Source organism: Rhea americana, unplaced genomic scaffold (genome assembly GCF_003343005.1).
Source record: "Rhea americana isolate MKP2758 unplaced genomic scaffold, rheAme1 scaffold_98, whole genome shotgun sequence".
NCBI classification, from domain to species: domain Eukaryota; kingdom Metazoa; phylum Chordata; class Aves; order Rheiformes; family Rheidae; genus Rhea; species Rhea americana.
Genome location: NW_028187177.1, coordinates 3,242,620 through 3,260,444, shown reverse-complemented (window position 1 = coordinate 3,260,444; position 17,825 = coordinate 3,242,620). Strand labels below are relative to the sequence as shown.

General features: G+C 41.0%; 1 protein-coding gene and 1 long non-coding RNA gene across 9 annotated transcripts in view; both read left to right on the top strand.

The window, feature by feature from the left end:
- Positions 1 to 11,534, top strand: part of TEX11 (testis expressed 11) — a 35,385-nt gene extending 23,851 nt beyond the window's left edge. For 5 of the 8 annotated variants that reach the window (XM_085325514.1, XM_085325510.1, XM_085325517.1 and 2 more), the window contains 10 exons: positions 123 to 163; positions 1,444 to 1,530; positions 3,226 to 3,296; positions 3,853 to 3,969; positions 4,828 to 4,900; positions 6,283 to 6,432; positions 7,063 to 7,171; positions 8,174 to 8,294; positions 10,025 to 10,189; positions 11,217 to 11,534. In XM_085325514.1, the coding sequence (XP_085181640.1) occupies positions 123 to 163; positions 1,444 to 1,530; positions 3,226 to 3,296; positions 3,853 to 3,969; positions 4,828 to 4,900; positions 6,283 to 6,432; positions 7,063 to 7,171; positions 8,174 to 8,294; positions 10,025 to 10,189; positions 11,217 to 11,288 (1,006 nt within the window). In that variant the 3' untranslated portion in view covers positions 11,289 to 11,534. Of the gene's footprint in view, positions 1 to 122; positions 164 to 1,443; positions 1,531 to 3,225; positions 3,297 to 3,852; positions 3,970 to 4,827; positions 4,901 to 6,282; positions 6,433 to 7,062; positions 7,172 to 8,173; positions 8,295 to 8,887; positions 9,960 to 10,024; positions 10,190 to 10,665 lie in introns of those variants that run through there. The other 3 variants (XM_085325511.1, XM_085325512.1, XM_085325515.1) reach the window with 3 other exon arrangements.
- A 2,045-nt stretch (positions 11,535 to 13,579) lies between these two features.
- On the top strand, positions 13,580 to 15,198 carry LOC146584069 (uncharacterized). The gene is made up of 3 exons (XR_014898284.1): positions 13,580 to 13,655; positions 14,153 to 14,244; positions 14,750 to 15,198. It is a non-coding gene; the product is annotated as an uncharacterized LOC146584069 (long non-coding RNA).
- Positions 15,199 to 17,825: the final 2,627 nt, after the last annotated feature.

The following is a 17,825-nucleotide window of genomic DNA, read 5'->3' as shown; positions in this document are numbered from 1 at the left end:
TTTGTGAGAGGAAGAATGATTGTATCCATAATTACAGAGCTGTTGTATTCCATCATAAATGTATTTTGTCATAAGAAAATAAATTAAACATTTTCTAAAACTTTATTTTCCTTCCATTTTAGAGGTAAAGATATCGACTCAATGTTGACTTACCTGACCTTGGGTATGCTTTTGTTTTGTTTACATTTTCTGTAGTTTTTCTATTTGCGAGCATTTATGATGTGGTAAAGTCCATTCCAACTAAACATTTAGACTCCTTATTTCAGTTTAGGTTTTCAACTTCTCACTGAAATTAGTAGAAATTAGGAGCCAAGTTAGATCTGGAGATCAGACAGTGTTGTGAAGTTGGACTTCAGCGATACAGATTTTGCTTTTGAAAACTTGTAGGCTTGTGTTGGAAGAATCATATCTAGTAGAGCCTGTACTTGGCAGATTCTGTCAGACAAAAGACTCTTTCTTCTAGGCAATTTCCCTTTAGGAAACAAAAGTAAGTCTTTCGTAAGGCCACACATGCAAACAGCAGATACTTGTGTACAAGTCACAGTCTGGGTGGCTGTAAGTGACAATCTCACACTCTGACTGCATTGGCAAGAACAAAGTTAGTATCTTTAGCAGCAGGGCTACCACACACACACAAAAAAAGTTTGTTTTTGTACTCTGGATTAGCAATGTGAATTTATATTGGCATTAATTAAATGCCAAGTACTGTGGTCTTTGCTGCTCTAGCCGATTAAAAAGGAAGATTTCTTAGATTAAATTAATGCTATATTTTTGTCCTGGACAGCTTAGAAAACTGCAAGGATTAATAGCAAATTGCTGAAAGACAGGAGAGGCTTGTCAGAATTGGTTGCTCCTTTTAGTTATGCTGTCCTTTGAAAAAGAATCTTCTTACTTGCACTAGGAAAGCTACAGGAGTTTTCCAGAGGACTTTTCAGCATCTGAAGACGTGTTCATTTTCACTAAATCTTTTCACTTCTATCATTCATTGGACAACAAAGTTCGTGAAATTTTAGAACTTTTTGCTACTCTAGCCATCCTGGCTCTGACTGGAGAAGACGATGAAGAACTGAACTAAATGAAATAAGGGTTCTTCAAAGAAGGGCCTTAAGACAGTTGTTATATTTTTTAAAATGTTTTTTTTTGTGCTAATAAAGTAAAACTCTTCTGCATTAGGCTTCAGTGTCAAAAAACTTTTTTTGAAGTGGCAATACTTGTTGGCAGCCTTATATATCTTAAAATAATTGCTGCTTGAGGTGCATTTTGATTTTTTATAAACCTCCCTGATCAAGCATATTAGACTTAAGTTGTGAGAAGAAGTTTTCATCAGGAATTATGTGGGAGTTTTGAGAACCTGTGTTTTGTAATTGTAGTCGCTATGTTTGGAAATGTTTTTATTCTGCTCAGAAAAGGCTATTTATGTATTGAATAACACATCTTCTGCAGCTCACAAGAGACTGGCTGAGCCTTTCCCAGAAGAGAGTTTGACAGGGGACAGAAGGATCCTTGAAGCTCACTGGTTTAGAAAAGTTGGTAGGTTTCATTCTCAAAATCTAAACTAAATCACCTCCACCTTCTCTCAGCCACATGTTAAGGAAGAAGAAAAGTGTGTTAAAGATACAATAGGTTTGTAAAAGTTGGCACCTCTGGCAGGCCCTGCCTTAACTAGTCTTAGAATTCTCCTTCTGTATTTTCTGTCTTATGAAACTATCATGTATGCCTCACGCCTTAAATAAGTTACCAGGACAAACACTCACACAAGCTCTATGTGACTATTGGATTAGCTAGTACATTATTCACTTCACCACAGGAAATGTTGTATGTCCATGATAAAACCTCATCATTTTTCTCTTACTTAACCCTTTGCTAACAAGACTCTGTGCTACAGAATCGAAAATTAGGATCAGGCAAAGAGAAAGGATATTATTTTCTTCAGTGTCTGAAAAAACTACTGCTAAGAGTAATAAAATACCTTAGTGCCAGATACTGAGTATGCACATTGTGATGTGGACAAGTTGAGAACTATGAATTCACATGAATGCACCAGTATGAGTGGTGCGTGGTGTGATCATGGTGCAGGATGAGCTTAACTCAGCCACCCAGGCAGACAATCTTGATTACTCACTTAAATCAGCAGTCCTTGAGTTTACCTTGGACTGTGCATTTGAAATGTAAACTAAAAACATTATCACAGATGATGTTTTCCAGCAGGAAATGCAGCTCCTGTGGAGCTTTCATAAGCATAATCCATAATGTGTTTCTGAATCCTCATTTAGCAGTCTTTGTTACACCAGACATCATCAGTACATTCGTTGTTTATGAATAGAAATGTAAGCGTAGGGTAATGGATTGAAATCATTTTTCAGATTCATACTTCACCCAGAGCATACAGAAGAGAAAATAGTTGAAATCAATAACATAAGACACCTGTTATGATGTGCTTATGCATGCAACCTCTCAATGTGGCAGTGCTCCAAAAAAGAGGAGCAAAGGAGGAAGACAAGTAGCAAAGGTCAACAGTAGTAAACACCAGTGTGAATGGAACTGATCTGGGGTGACTGCACTCTTTCCAAAGCAACACTCTGGCTCACAGAATAAATAATTTAGAGAGACCACAAAAATACGTCCCTGGGAAGAAATTACTATGCAAGTTAGAATCTGCAGTTGCTGCGGAGTCTAAATATTTAGTTAGATCAGATTCTCATGCATAAAAACCATACTGTTGTCTTTAGATGGCTATATCTGATTCATATACTAATAAGCATGGTATTTTTATTTCTCCTTTATATAACCCTGTGGGGGTAAAATGGAGAATGTTTCTTTTTTGTCCGTTTTCTTTCTTTTTTTTCTTTTCTTTTTTTTTTTTTTTTTTTTGCTTTGGATTAGGAATATTATTTAACATTTTTATTCAGATTCTGTTTCGGTTTACCAACATAAGAAAGTGTTACTTTCCATGCATGGTCTCGTGGGGAGGATATGTGGCAGAATGGCTACTTATTTTGATAAAATCATTAAAACAAAGGATTTGAAAGCATGAGTAATCTATGTTTAATCTAACATATCACTAAAGGTGTTTCTTGCTGTTGTTAAATGAGCTGTTGATGATACTTCGTTTAAGAAATTGAATCATAGAATGTATGAACCACCTATTACTAGAGTTTTTATCTGTATAGCCCATAATGTGTTGAAGATTTTTATTCTCGTCTCCTGTTCCAATGTTTTTGTTAGCTTGGAATTTGGCTGTACAGTTCCAGAATTGCCCTGAGAAGATGAGAGATTTCTTTGTACTGTCTTTCAAGGTATGTCTCTCACTAATAGTATCTTTGATTGAGGAATCCTGTCATCCATCTAGTTCTGTTAGAAGTTGCATTCATGTATCAGATACCTTCTTAGAGACATGCTTGCACACTCTGAAACATGGAACACTTGTCAGAAGGAAATTGGCTTGTAATACAAAATGTAGGCATTATTGTCATATTTTATTGCTTAAAAATGTCATAAGAAATATAGAATTAAATGAGAACTTTCTAAAATAAACTGATTCTGAAGTTTGGAAACTGTATGTTCATACTACTATATGTAGTATGAACATCGAGTCCTGATCTCCATACAGAGCATACCAACACTGTGTTCTTTGCATGTGGTCTTTGTAGAATGGACTCCAACACTGCTATAACCCTTATAATTAAACAATCTTTTTGTGTAATTATACAAGCAGTATTGCAATATGAACATGTACTCTTTATGACTGATTACTAAAATTGACATAGATGAAACTCAGCAACCATCCGTTTAGGAGCAATATTGTTTTGTGTAGACAGAATTCTCATTACTTGTTTCTATTTTTGGTTTCAGTTGTCCCAGTTTTGTCCTTCTGACAAAGCTGTTCTGATTGCTCAGAAGACATGCCTGTTAATGGCAGCTGCAATTGATCTGGAAATGGGGAGACAACAAGTAACACCTTCTGAGCAGGTAAGGCATTGTTATTTTAACTGATTCTCTACATACACATGAAATAAACATTCAGTGTAGCATTTCATTTGATTTAAAAATATTGGATCTCTCACTCAGAACAGATTATTGGAAATATGGGAACCTTTCATAGTTAATTAGAAACAATATGCCTAATGCTTTTTAGACAATTGGTAATGTTGGATTTCTGTAAATAGGTTCTGAAGAGATCTGTATCAGCAAGGAGTCAGGGCAATACCCTTTCTTAAAGGAGTTTCAGCCTCATACTATGTAAGGAATATGTTGCTAAACATAGGTTGAATAGGCAGATGGTTACTGCATCTGTAGGATTATGCAGTTGCTGAAAATAATTATTGATACGGTTGGGATAAAGCTCACAGTTTATTTGTTTTTATGTATGCACATTCTGGTAGGGAGGTTATGGAACGTATACTGTGGTTATGGAGGAAGAAAAAGATCCTGCTGTGCAGTGATGATCATAGAACCTTATGTTGCTTTTGCAGAGAGCAGTGCACAGCAGTTTGTTCTGTGAGAATTAGTTGTCTGTCAGTCTCAATGATACTATTTTATGTTTGAGAGCTAAAATAAATGATGTGCTATGGGGACCTATATGGTCCTTTTCTGGAACAGCAGAACTATAAGGGTGAAGAAGGTTTGTCTGAGATGTAGAGATCTTTGAAAATGAGAGAAAAAACTTAAAGCAGAAACTGGTATAGGTGATGTACTAATTAGGCTGATTCTTCATTTATTATAGAGCAAGGTATAGAAATCTCTCTGCTGCTGTCATTTGAGGTGTTTATTTCTTTAGCTTTTAAAACTGTGACCTAAAAATAGCTTCTTGAATATTTTGTAAAATAGATGGAACTATTGACTGAGGCCCTTCAACATCTCCAGGCATGCAAGGAGATCTGGAAAGTTCTGAAATTAACAGGTAAGCTAGAAATTTTGTCTATTCAGAGCATTTAACTCTCAGACTTTGTCACTGTAATCATGGAAAATACAAGGAATATGGAATTACTGTCTCAGTTAAAGAGTGTTGAAGCAGATGTGTGGCAATATGATTGAAGAACTGGCAAAGCCATCTGTACTTTTTTTGTATGTCATTGCCGTCTTTTTATTGTCTAGATAGTGTGAGGTGTGGAGCAGTTTTTCAGAGTGAAATCTGGTTGACTTTTTGTCACAAATGTTAAATTCCAAGCTTTTCGCTCTAGAGTAGGTAGGTACCAGGTCTCCAGCTGGATAACCCAGGTTAAGGATGTTTTTGTATATATTTTCCTTGACTTGACTGTTGCCCTGAAGTAAGACAAGGTACAGTTTTAATAATTTTATTAGCCTCTTTATAGATAAGGCATTTTAAAATACAGGAAGTCCTGGTAATGTATTTTGGGAGTGCCAAAACCCATCCTCTGTTGGTTTACTATTGCATGTCAATTTAGATCAGACTTTTCCCTGGAGATGGGTGTGTTCAGCCAGTAGCTAAGATGCTGAGTGACTCTTGATGTTCTTTTTTTCCACTTTAACTTTATTGTTTCAGAACTAAAGGTTGATTTGAGATTCTCTTTGCCCTTTTGCACTAAAGGCAAGATCACTCAGAAAGACTTCTTCCCTTTTTATTTCTATCATGAAAATCCCAAAGGATTGATTATCGCAGTATTGGGACATTCTTGCTAGATGGAAGTGTCTACTGAAGAGATTTGTGGAACAGCAGCCAGGTCATTCCTTCACTCCTTCACCACATCTTGGCTAGTGTGTGGATAAGCTTATTGCCCTAGAAGAACCTGAGAGTGTTTTTTTAGCATAAACAGAGGTCTTTTTAATAGTATGGTAAATGTTTGGTAGTTATATTGGGTTTACATCCTCCTAAAGATTCTACTGTTCTCCCACACTTTTTCAGTGTGTTTAAGGATTTCCTGAAGGCTTTTCTACTAGAAAGATGCCAAATCTTCTAGCAGAATTTGACACTAATGGTAAATTATTTGATAGGTTGACACGTTGAGCCTTTGGCCTTCTGTCTATTTATTTGTCTATGAAAAAGGCTTTTTGTTAGCACCTATACCTTTCCTTTGAAGGGTTGCATGAATTTAGCCAATTATAAACAATCCAGATTTGGAAATGGGGAGGTCATTTCGGTTGTGCTTTGGATGTTTGAGGTTGCTGTCCAAGTGAATTTCTGAGTTCCACTTGCTGTACTGTTAAATCTGAGTACCTTAACGATTTTCCTGCTTGTTGGAAGCAAAATTGATACCTTCCTGCATACCATGTAGCTTTAAGTAAATGAGTAATTGTATACAGCCAATTCTGTCTCTCCTGTAGGAGATTTTGCTAAAGATCCGACAGACACATTGTTGCTTCTTTATGAATTTGAAGCAAGAGCCAAACTGAATGATCCAACACTCAGCAACCTTATGGAGTCTGTATGGGAACAGCCACAGATAGAGATCAAGACGCTGGAAATTATTGCATGTAAGGACTGCATTTGTATTTTCGTAATTCTTCAAGCCGTGCAAAATAGCTTATGTTACTCTTTCCTGTTAATTTTTGATGACTAGGATTATTGTGTATTGTACATCATGCATAGAATTAGTCTAACCATACATATCTTGTCCTGAAGCAAAGATGCTTAGGATCTCAGCAATAGTCAGAGATTTATATTTTGAAATATCATCTTATTACATGGATGATGAACGTACAGCATCCTTCTGTTTCTAGAACCTGAGGCATTTGTGTAAGTTACAAGTCCGGAAAGGGTTGTTCACGTAAACTGTTACAAATTCCAAACTAGCATAGGCCAGAGAATGATCCTAGTTGAGTAGAGCTTATTATTCTTGGGTTACTGCAACAGAAGAAGAGAGCAGAGGAAGTACTTGTTAATTATTAAATCTGCTGTACTTCTGTTTTGTCTTTATTGATGATCCTTTGAGTAAGTAAGCAGTAAAGAAGCGCTAGCTTGTGACCAGCATAAGCATTAAGCAAATCTCTTTTTAGTTGTTTGTTGCACAGGATCTGGCAACATATTGCAGTTTAGTGACCAATGAGAGAAAGTCTGCCTTCAGTCGTTTTTTTTCTTGTTCTCTATTTCCTTTTGTTTTCAAGCATTAGCAATGGAATCTCCAGCTCGGTATCCCTTACTTTGTAAGAAGGCTCTCAAGAGTGCCCTGAACCTTCACAGAAAGCAGACTGCTATTGATGCTGTGAGATTTAGGTTAGTCTTATCACATAGCTTTGCAATGGGCCTATGATTGGGAATGTTGACAGGTAATAATGCCTGCAGTTTGAAAAAAATGGCTTTTAGTTTATGTGCAGCTTTCCTCTTCTTGCTGACCAACCAATATACCTCTAAAGTATGACCGACTAATAGGTGTTTAAGAATATAGTAACTGAAATCTATTCACTAAGCATATTTTCCCAAACAATCAGATTTCCAGTATAGATCCAGAAAGAGTCTCTTGCTGTTTCTAACGATGAAGGTGTTCATTCCAGGTGTTACTCTGCAGTAGTGAGCTAGGTATTTAAAAGAAAATGAAGTGAAGAGAAATTAAAGGCTGAAAAAAAAGCTATGAGTTGCAAGTTAGGGATGTGATGCCATGGTACATACGTGATTTATTTTGCTGGGTGACAAGTCCTGTAACAGCTATTGCTTATGGAATCTGAAAAACAACCTGGTATGCACTTCTCTCTCAGTTGTACCCCATAATGGACTTTTTTTTCTCCTTTTGAGTTCCATGCAGTAATTGTTGCACAGAGGTTACCATTAATATTGTCTGTCTTCATCTACACTGAGGAGAGAGCTGTTTTCAGAATGCATGTATTTTGTACCAGTTTTCTGAGTACAGCTGAACAGGCAGGATGCTGACTACTTAGTTATCTCTTGGTGAAATTAGAATAAGTATCTTTCTTTTTACTTTTACTTTTTACTATAGGTCTATCCTTTCGGTTTACTGTGGAGCTCAGCACTGAAAATAATTAATTAAATTGTTGCTCTTGGCTCTCTCTTTGCATCAGTTGTACAATTGAGATCTGATACTAGGAAAATGTATGTTTCTGCAAAAAGAATGTAAGCATAGAAATCATTGAGATGGACATGCCAGGCTAGCAATCATGGGAATCACACAAGCTAGTGTGCTAGTGATACTAAAATACAGCTATTTGCTCTGTGCATATGCTATTAAATACATTTCCTCTTTTGCTCTGTTTTGATTCCCAGCAAATGCTTACATAGTTTGATTAATCTTTCTCTGCCATCCGGAGTAACAGACCTGGATGCCTGTGTACTGCAAGAAGTGTGGGGCTACTTTGAAGATGCTCTGAGCATAGTCAGCAGCACAGTAAGTTGAACAGAAAAAAAAAATGGGAAATGATCCTGAGCACATTTAAAAACATTCTCATTAGAATGACAGTAATTAGCAGACTGACATTATATACTGTTTTATGTGGTGCAGCTAAGAGTTCTTCAGTAGAAGATGCGGTGAAATTACTTCAAGATAAATGGCTCTTAGATATTTATGACTCAATTGCATATTTCTGTAGATTTTATAAGGTTTTTTTGGAGACATTTAAGGCCAAATTTTCGGTGCTTGTTTTAGAAACATCTTGAGCTGGAACATCTATTTTTCCTCATCTTGCTGTCTACATTCATTCACACATTGAATATGGTTTTGTAAATGCAGATTACTTTTCCAGATCAATTTAAAGCAGGGTAAAATTTAGATATTGTTGTTGCTTTTTGCTCAACTCTGTTTTGTTAAATTTATTTAGAGACTTACTGTATTCTTATTTTTTCCAAATGAGCTGGAGTTAGATTCCTATTCTGTGAGTATTTGTTGCAGTGCATTTGTTCTTAAACTTGTTTCTATAAGGGCAGATGTATGGAGAGTGAAATCTTTATTTTGGTAAGCTGCATTTCTGCTGCTTCTTTCAGGCCTGAAGCATATGCTATACAGTGAAGGTAGTTGTACTGAGGAAATCAGACTTTTCTACGCAGAATTTCAAAGATAATAATTTAAGGAACATTCCTGCTACTCAGGATTAATGAAACCAATATTACATTTCATAGCTTCATCCCAGTGCATAACTATTTCTTCAGTCATGTTTGAATGTCTCTTCCTTTAGAAAAATGACATAAAGATATGCTTCCTACTTTCCCAGAAAAGAATTTTTCCATGTTTGTGTCTGCTCTTGTTGAGAGGTATGATTGAAATATTAATGTGGACTGATATTCGTAACAGCGTAATTTCATCAGTACTAGAAACCATTTTTTGCAGTCTTGCTCATGGCAGTAGATGATAATCGGTACCACACTAAAAGAAGGAAATCAGAGCAGCACACCAGAACATTGTCAGTTAGAAAGCTGGTACATCACTTCTGATTTATCCCTCCTACTCAGCAATGGATGCCGCAGTTCAGAAACTCACTCTCGACCCTCTTACTTAGAATGAAAAGTGTCTATGAAATATGGAGATAAAATCCTTCCAGACTTCCCTTAAGGATTCACATAGCAAATTCGTTGCTTGTCCTTCGCTTCACCAACTGAATCAGTTCCCCACCAGTTCAAAGCTTGCTAAGTACTCCAGCTTCCATTCTACGGTTATCAGTAAAGGCAGCTTTCACTCTAGCAAACCGCGGCCGCAGCTGCAGAGAAATCCTGAAAACGTTGAGAACTGCTTCTGATCTGCAGTGAGCAGGCAGGTATTGGGATATTCAGCACTGTTTGGATAAATGAGAAAGTAGTGCAGCAGCAAGTCCAGCCTGTTCATAGATAGATTGTAGGAAAGCATACTTCCATTGTAGCATCATTCTCAGCCCCTGTTCTATCATTACATTTCCTGTCCTATCAATGTATAAGTGCAACATTTATTCATGTTGGAAACAAACTGTTTGATAGTGGTGGAGATGAACTGTGAGGTACAGCGTGGCTCAGAAGGGATTTTGTCCTCTGCAGGAGAAAAAATTCTGTGTTTTTCCGATGTAATATTAAATGCTAGTACACTCTTGATTAGTCAGGTTTAAAGTGAAAACTCTATTTTCTGATTAGCTGTAGCTTTGTTTGCTACTCTAGGATGCTTATCCAGAGATGGAGATCCTTTGGTTGATGACAAGAGCCTGGAATACAGGAATATTTCAGTATAGCATCAGTAAATACGAGGAAGCTGAGCAGTGGTGTGGACTAGGAATGCGTTTCCTCAATCACTTAGGATCTCTGAAGAAAAGTTATGAAGGCCATGTAAGTGGAAATAGATGGTTATGAGGAGGTGGGAGTGGATTTTTTAGGAATAGCTGGTAGTGGAGGGGAGGAAATGAATTGTTTTTGAGAGTTTGGATCTGGATGAAGAAACCACTACATATGATCCTTAAAGAACTTCAGGGGAAGCATAATGCCTAAACACTTTTGGGGATCTTGATAGTGAAAGATTTTTTTAAAGTGTGAAACCAGAATGGATTTGATACACAGCAAAGAGTAATGTGGTGTCCTTTTACTGGAGGGGTTATGCAAATAACTGTTTGGAAATAAACTTCTGTTTGTGGCCATGGTGGTATCCTTGTGCCTAGCCTTCATTCACTGAAGGTAAGATGCTGTACCAGTTTAGTTAACTCAGCTTTTGTGTGGATACTTTTAAGCTTGGTTTCTATTATAATCTACTCCACTATAAATTGGATTTAAACTGATGTGATTAAAATTATTAAAGCACATCTTTCCAGGTGTTGCTTAGCCAGTTCCTATGAGGGAGGAATTTGGGGTACGATACCTCTGAAGAAAACAACAAGCCATGTTCTTACTCTGTCATAAGTAAGCTGCTCTCTCTACAATTTTTGGTTTGGGTACTCCCATATTGGTTACAACAAAGTACAGCCTGGATGAGGTATGCAGTTATCATTCATTCTTCTATGCACCAGTCAGTCAATCAAAAGCTGGCTGCGATTTCTATTCCATTTTAAATGTATCAGTTAAGACTCTAAGAATAGCTTTATACACTGATACAAGAATCAGCTATAAGCTGTGCTTTATATCAGTACAAATAATCCACCTTTGATAGGTTGCACTGATTTGATTGTATGTTTTTCTAAACCGTTATGTTCAAATCTGTGCAAAAATATTTACATCAACTTGAATTTTTAGGTTTAGAAGCTGTTTGTGGTTTCCCACCTATTCCCTCACTTCTGTTCTCTGTCACTTGCTGTTACGTAGTTGAATGATACAGCTTTATCCATCCTTGTTCACTCAGACAACTGTTGATGCTTATATTCTCCAGATGATTGGTCTTTATAGTGAGGTGCTGGATAAGTTGGACAGAGCAAAAGGGCTTCTTCCACTTGGAGAATAGTGACAGCCACAACTGCCAAAGAAGAGAACTCTTGGAAATATTCTGCTGAGTAAAAGAGCCTGTTAGCTCTGCAGGGACATAAGGTTGCAGCAGCATTGGAAAAGAAACCAGGATCTCCCTCTTTGCTGGCAATTAACAAGTTTTGTACTTTTCAGGAAGTATTTATTGAAGAAATGTAATTGTTTTCCTCTAGGGAATCATTTTCATTCTATAACAGTTGAAAATAAATGCATAGCTTTCTCATGAGATGGGCCTGCTGCTGTATAAATGGTTAGTTTAAATGTCTGATTTTAGTAGTAGTGGCAATGTGAACAATAAAAGTATTTCAGGGCTGTGCATCTCCTCTGGATGCCATGGCTGCCTTGCTGCGTAAACATTTAACAGACAGTTGTTTAGTTCTGTCCATTTCAATATGTGCAAGAATTCGGAGATGTTTGTCAGGATCACAATTTAATTAGAATAAAAAAGGAGTGGATGCTCTCCAGCTAACAGAAAAAAGATAAAGCTTTGACTAGGCACTGCTGCTTATAAACCACGAAACATTACACACCACCCATAATTCACCATGAATTATGGCCAGCATGGTTGCCACAGAAGGAAGAAATTACATTAGTTCTACTTCTTTCTGAAAGACGGATGTGCTCTGGAGGAAGAGCTTCTGCTTGTGATGTGCTTAGTGGAGAGGTCTGGGCCCTGCCCAGCAAGAAGTAATTAAAAAATTCAGCTGAACTGCATTCTTTTATCAAAGCTACAGGGCTGTCTCCTCTTGACAGCTGAGTAAACCGCATATTAGCAATTTCTTCTGTGTGTACCAGGCACCACTTTGAGTCCCACTGCTGAAACTGCAAACCAGCCCTTATCATACCTCACACATCCTCATGTCTGTTATGCAGCTGGATACTGGCTCATTTCTTAAAGGCAGGTGCGTAAGTCACTGTGGCTTTTACAGCAATGTAAGTAGGAACGTATTGTATGAGGTATTTTTTAGTACTGCACGGGTCACTGTCAGCTTCCGAGTGCAAGAATGAGACCCCCTTCAGGAGCAAATTTCATTGAAGACAGCAACCAGGGAAGTTGTTATCAGGAAGTTTATGGTGCTTGTGATAGCAAGATACTGGGCACTGTGGCTGAGGCCAGTGCTGCCTGAGCTGGGCCTGTGTTAGACATTTTCTTGTGCAGTGTCTTGTTGCTATAGAGGCTTTGCTAGATAGACGTATACACTGGTAGGAATAGGGATGTACCTTTGTGGAAATAGTCACATAGGATGCAGAAATGAAAGAAAAAATAATTATCCTCAACTGGAGATTATTTATCTGTTCTTATTCCTGAGGTCTACCACAGGCCCTTTATTTGTCAGACTGAGATAATATAAGCAATTTTCACTGGAAGCCACTTCAGCTGGCCTTGAGTGGTCGTACCTTTATGGTACCCAGACAAATCAGCAGGGCTAGCTGATTGCAGATGACTCTTGTGAGACAGAAATAGAAGGATGGCTCTATTTAGAGCAAGTTCTCCATATAGTGTGCTCTGTTCACTGGGTCTGATGTAGATCTCCGTGAGCAGCTGGTTTGCAGGTCTCTAATGAAAAATGCGCTGTCTATCTAAAAAACACCTTTGAACCCTTAAAAAGCCAGGCCTCAGCTGTTGCATAAACTTTTGGAGTCACAGTTTTGGAGACAGTATGCTCTGTCACACTGGTACAGTAACCATAAATGATGCCACAGAGCCAAAGGTATCCACTGCTGCCTGTCGTAGCTCCTTGGTGCCTGCCAGGCCACCTTTAATTATGGTTCTCGGTTCTGGTGTGCTCAACAAGTAGACAGTTAAAGGTGTCAGACTGTACCAGATGAGAAGATTGTATTTGCCCAGTAAGTATGGCAGGTACAGCTGTAGAAAGGCAGCATTATATGTGTTTTTGCCTATAGCCAGAATTGTTTGAATTCTTTTTTTTCCTTGGAGATGCTCAATTTGATTTCTTTTATAGTTCAGACTTAACTAATGGGTCCACATCTGATCAGTTATAGACTCTGCTGATCGTACGTCTTACCTCCTCTATGCTCATTTTCACATCATGTATTTTATTCCAGGCTTAATAGTTACTATAGGTTTTACCTACGGCAAAGATTTCTCACTTTCTAGTTGAATCAGATGCTAATTAGCTATCAGGTACTTCAGAGGAGCTCTTTGATATTGTTTTTGTTACACTGACTAGTTTTAGACTTAAAACAAGCTCTTGAAATCTCTTTACCATTTTTCACCGATTTCAAAGCCACTGCCTCCTTAGGAGGTGAGGTGGAGAGGTCTTCGATGGCAATAGAGGATGCTGGTCTACCTGCTGGATGATAGAAGACTGCAGAATGCTCCCTGGTATGTTTGTAGCTCTTGCCACCTAGCATTCCCAAGTAATTCCTGGGCCAGAGTTAGGATTTTCAGTGACCATTCCCAACTGGATAGTTTGCATGCAAGCACTCTGCTTTGCTGGCTGAGTGTGCTAGTGTAGATATTGGCTGGTCCTTGCTAGTTAGCCTTGGTGTTTATTTTACTGGGCTAAATGTTGCTTTGTATTCCAGTAGCCCAGCTAGGGTGACTGTAGGATATGTTCTGTCTTAAGCCAGTAACAGAAGAGCTCTGCAAGGGAAACTAATSAGTCTTAGTTAGTTATTGAACTCTTTACCTGAGGCAAGGAAAATAATATATAGTCCCAGGCAGCAAGAAGAAAGAGCTAGTTTATATGCCAGAGTTGGGATGGGGTGAGTAGGGGAAAYCTGCACGGCTTTGCCAGTACAATACCTGGAAAAAAAAATCAGTGTTYACTCTCCTTCAAGTCTTCTCTTTTCATTGAGCAGCCTGGTTTCAACTTGCAGGATCCAGTACTCATCCAGAGCTGTTAACAGATTGCTCCAGAGGGTGGCATTGCAGCAGCATTTTCTAATTCACAAATCACCGGAAACTGCAGGTGTGCTGAACATTTGCTCTGTAACTGCCGCATTCCTCCTGGCTTTTGAGGGCACAAAYGTAGTGGTTCCCATATTCTGCCCCCCATCCCTGTATTTTGCCTATATCTTATACCCTTCTTTTTTCTAATATGCCTTTTTTTTTTTTTAATATATGTCTTGGGAGCAACATCAGTCTAGAGGAGCAAAGGAGATGCAGTGTGACTTGGAGAATGGCTTGGCGTAGAGGGTGGTTTACTCCAGAGCTGTAGGAGTGCGGCTGCAGGGAATGTGGTTTGGGGAGAGCAAGGGGGGACGAAATGTCCTTAGTAAGAAGGATCTGGCAGGAGGACAGGACAGGGAGAGCCGTGCTGAGCCCTAGAGCCCCCTCTCCCGGCACTCATCCAGAAGCATCTGTGGTGGGAGCACTAGCTCTCCAGGAACTTGAGCTCCCTATCCCACCTGGGATGCCCTTAGGGCTGTCTCACACTGTACAGCCTGGGATGTGCTTCTCTGTCATTAATATAGTGGCTACTTGGAGCATTTTGGAGGGGAAGGAAGAAAGAGAGGCTGGTCTGGACAAGGCTGGAGGAGTGGAAGTGAACATAGTAATCAGAAATCAAGGTAATTGGAAGAGGTCTGAAGCTCATTAGAGGAYTGGGCAGAAGCTTTGGTCAAGTAGTGCACTGAAACTAAGAAGAAGCAGGAAATACCACCGGCAGGCCTGCGGCGGGGCAAAYGCGGCCCCAACAGGAGTTTGCTTGTGCCAGTCATCCCCTGCGTGCCTGTACCATGAGCGGAAGCTAGACTAGCTGACTCAAACAGTTTAAAGTTTTTTATAAGAATTAAAAAAACTAAAACAACATTGGCCCTGATTTTGGAGGCAAGGGAAATAAACACTAAAGGACAGGGTAGATAAGGGTCCTTCAGTGAAAGACACTGTCGTCACACACTGCTGACATTACATTCTTCACTGCAGAGCCTTTAGTGCCCTGCAACCTGCTCTGAAGGRTTGAGGAGAGCAGAGAAGTCTTTGAAGGTTACACAGCATCTGCTACCAGTGCATCAGGAGCAAGAAAGGCCKTGTGTAAGACAGCTATGCAGGTGCCTGCACCTCAGACACTGAAGGGGAGAAACTCTGGGAGAAGGCCGTTAAATTTCTTTAAAACCCTYGCCCAGTATCCTCACAGGTGCTGTGGCTTCTCTTTGGTTAACAAGGACCAGATAGTTAATTAACCAGAACAGCAGAGGGACAGAAGCCCAGGACATGTTTCTCTATAGCACAAGCCGCTTATGGTCTAATTTCCTACAAGTGGTTTAGGGCAGATTAGTTTCTTGCCTGTTGCAATCACATCTGTAGCAGAACATGCAGGAGAGGGAAAAAAAACCCACCAACAACTGCCCCCCGCCCCATTTCACACCCAGGACACTGCTCTGCTGTTTCAAAGTCCGGCTGAGCCGCGTGAGCGTCCCGTAGGCAGAGCAGTTTGTCCTTAGTCGGAAAAACAGCTGGTGAAAAGGCTTCAGAGGAGCAAATTCTCATTCCCTTCGTAGCATCCTCATGCTGTTAGCACGTGGCTAACGGCCCACCTTTCACTCTTCTTCACTGCTCTACGCGCTGCTCGTTTACGAGGTGAGAGGTGCTGAGGCCGTAAGCCAAGCTCTGTCCTGTAAGGCCAGAGACGCCGAGGCATTGGGTGCCCCAGGAACAGTGCTCAGGTGCTCGTAGCCCGTAGCTGCCTGAAGAGGAAACGCACATACGGCGACCAGCTCCCAAACTTGTGCTTCCACCATCGTCCCTTCCCAGCGGAAGGGAATTTGTCATAGGAAAAGCTACCCAGTGGCTGCGTTTTCCACYTGCCGGGGAGCGCCGTAAGCTGCGGACTGTCTGCAAACCGTACGCCCGTGCTCAGCAGGACACTCACTTTCCTTGAAATCTCGCTTTACTCCTCATGCAATTTGGAAAAAAAAAAAAAAAAAANAAAAAAAAAAAAAACCCTCCAAGGTTCAAGAAAAAACAACCCAACCCTCTTACCTTTCAGTCACCTCGGTGACAAAGCAGATTCAGGCAGGAGCATGCAACACACCAGTAAASCCAGTTGTCTTCCAGGAAACCGGACTTTAATATAGTAGGGAAAAAAAAAGTCTGTAAAGTATGGCATCGCTAACCTCTGGATATTTCCTGAAATCAAACTTTCTGCTTTACAACTTCCTGCTTCTCTCTGACATGTAAATCGCATATTAAGTTGTAATAAGACACTCCGTACTACCAGGACTGTGTGCACTTTGCTGCCTTTATACCCAAAGGTGGATAGTTGTGCAACACCATATAATCATTTCGTACGCCTTCATAGCACAAATTCCCCGCAGTCCAAGCTGCGGCCCAAAACGCGTTTGCTGTCGTCAGCCCGAAGTCTGGCTGCCGGGCCGTGACCTGACCAAAGTGCTTCTCGGCGGCCTGCTTATGGCTGCAAATAAAGCCACTTCCTTTTAGTCTTTTCGTTTTCTTTTAGGCCAGTTTTCAGTGTCTGCTTTAGAAAACACATATTTTTTTGCTTCATCCCGATTCTTTTTAACACTTCAAGCTACTGTGGCAAGACGGTATCAATAGCTGCTAAGAGCAGCGCCGAAACCCAGGGCCTGGTGTGCAGCGACGGCCTCTGCAAGAAGGTCTCGAAGCCGGAGTGCTTTGCAACGCTGTTTATTAAAAAATATATGTCTCCTTGGAAGAAACACTGGTAACCAGCTGGCGTTGTCATGATCGATTCGATACCGTCAGCTCTGCCGTGGAGTACAGCAGGTTTCCTCCACGTGACTTGATGGGGGGAAACAGGCTATATAGGAGGAGAAAAAACCAAAACCACCCCCCCCCCCGAAAGATGGGGGACAGGCGTCGTGTGACCGTCTGTCTCGCTTACGCCCCTTCTCGCACCTGCTGCTCGGGGACCTCGGCGCTGCTGCACGGGCCTGGCCGAGCGCTGCTACGCGGGGAGGGCGGCACGCGCGTGTGCAGCGACATGCAAACGCAGCCCGCCGCCGCCGGCCGCGGGAGCTCCCCCCCCGGCCCCCCGCCGCCCACGGCACGACGTGGGCCCCACGCGGAGGGACGGGGGCCGGCCGGGGTGCTGCGCTTTGCCGCGGGAGGCAGCGTAAAGCCCGCCGGCAGGACCGGGGTTTGCGCAGCGACGTCCAGCAGGAGCGGGGAGGGTYGGGGCGGGGGGACGACGACGACGACGCTCCTTTACCTGCCAAGCCACCGACCTGCGGAGCCGGCTGCTCCCGCGGAGGCCCCCGCCGCTTCCAGGGGAAGCGGAGCCGGGAATTCGGCACGGAGGGCGGGAAAAAAAAAAATGCGAGCATCCATCGGCGGCGCAGCCGGGGTCCTCTCCTCTCGGCAGCTCGCGCAGACGGGGACGCCGGCACGAGCACGCCGGAGCCCTGCGCCCGCAGGGCAACCCCCGTCCACAGGCTTTCCGCAGCGACACGCGCAGCCGGTGCGTTTGTTCCCGGTGCCTGGTATTTCCTGCCTAAACACCGCAGATCTAGAGTCTAGTTACAATAGAGCCAGCTTAAAAAGTAAGTTAAAAAAACTGGATTTTATACC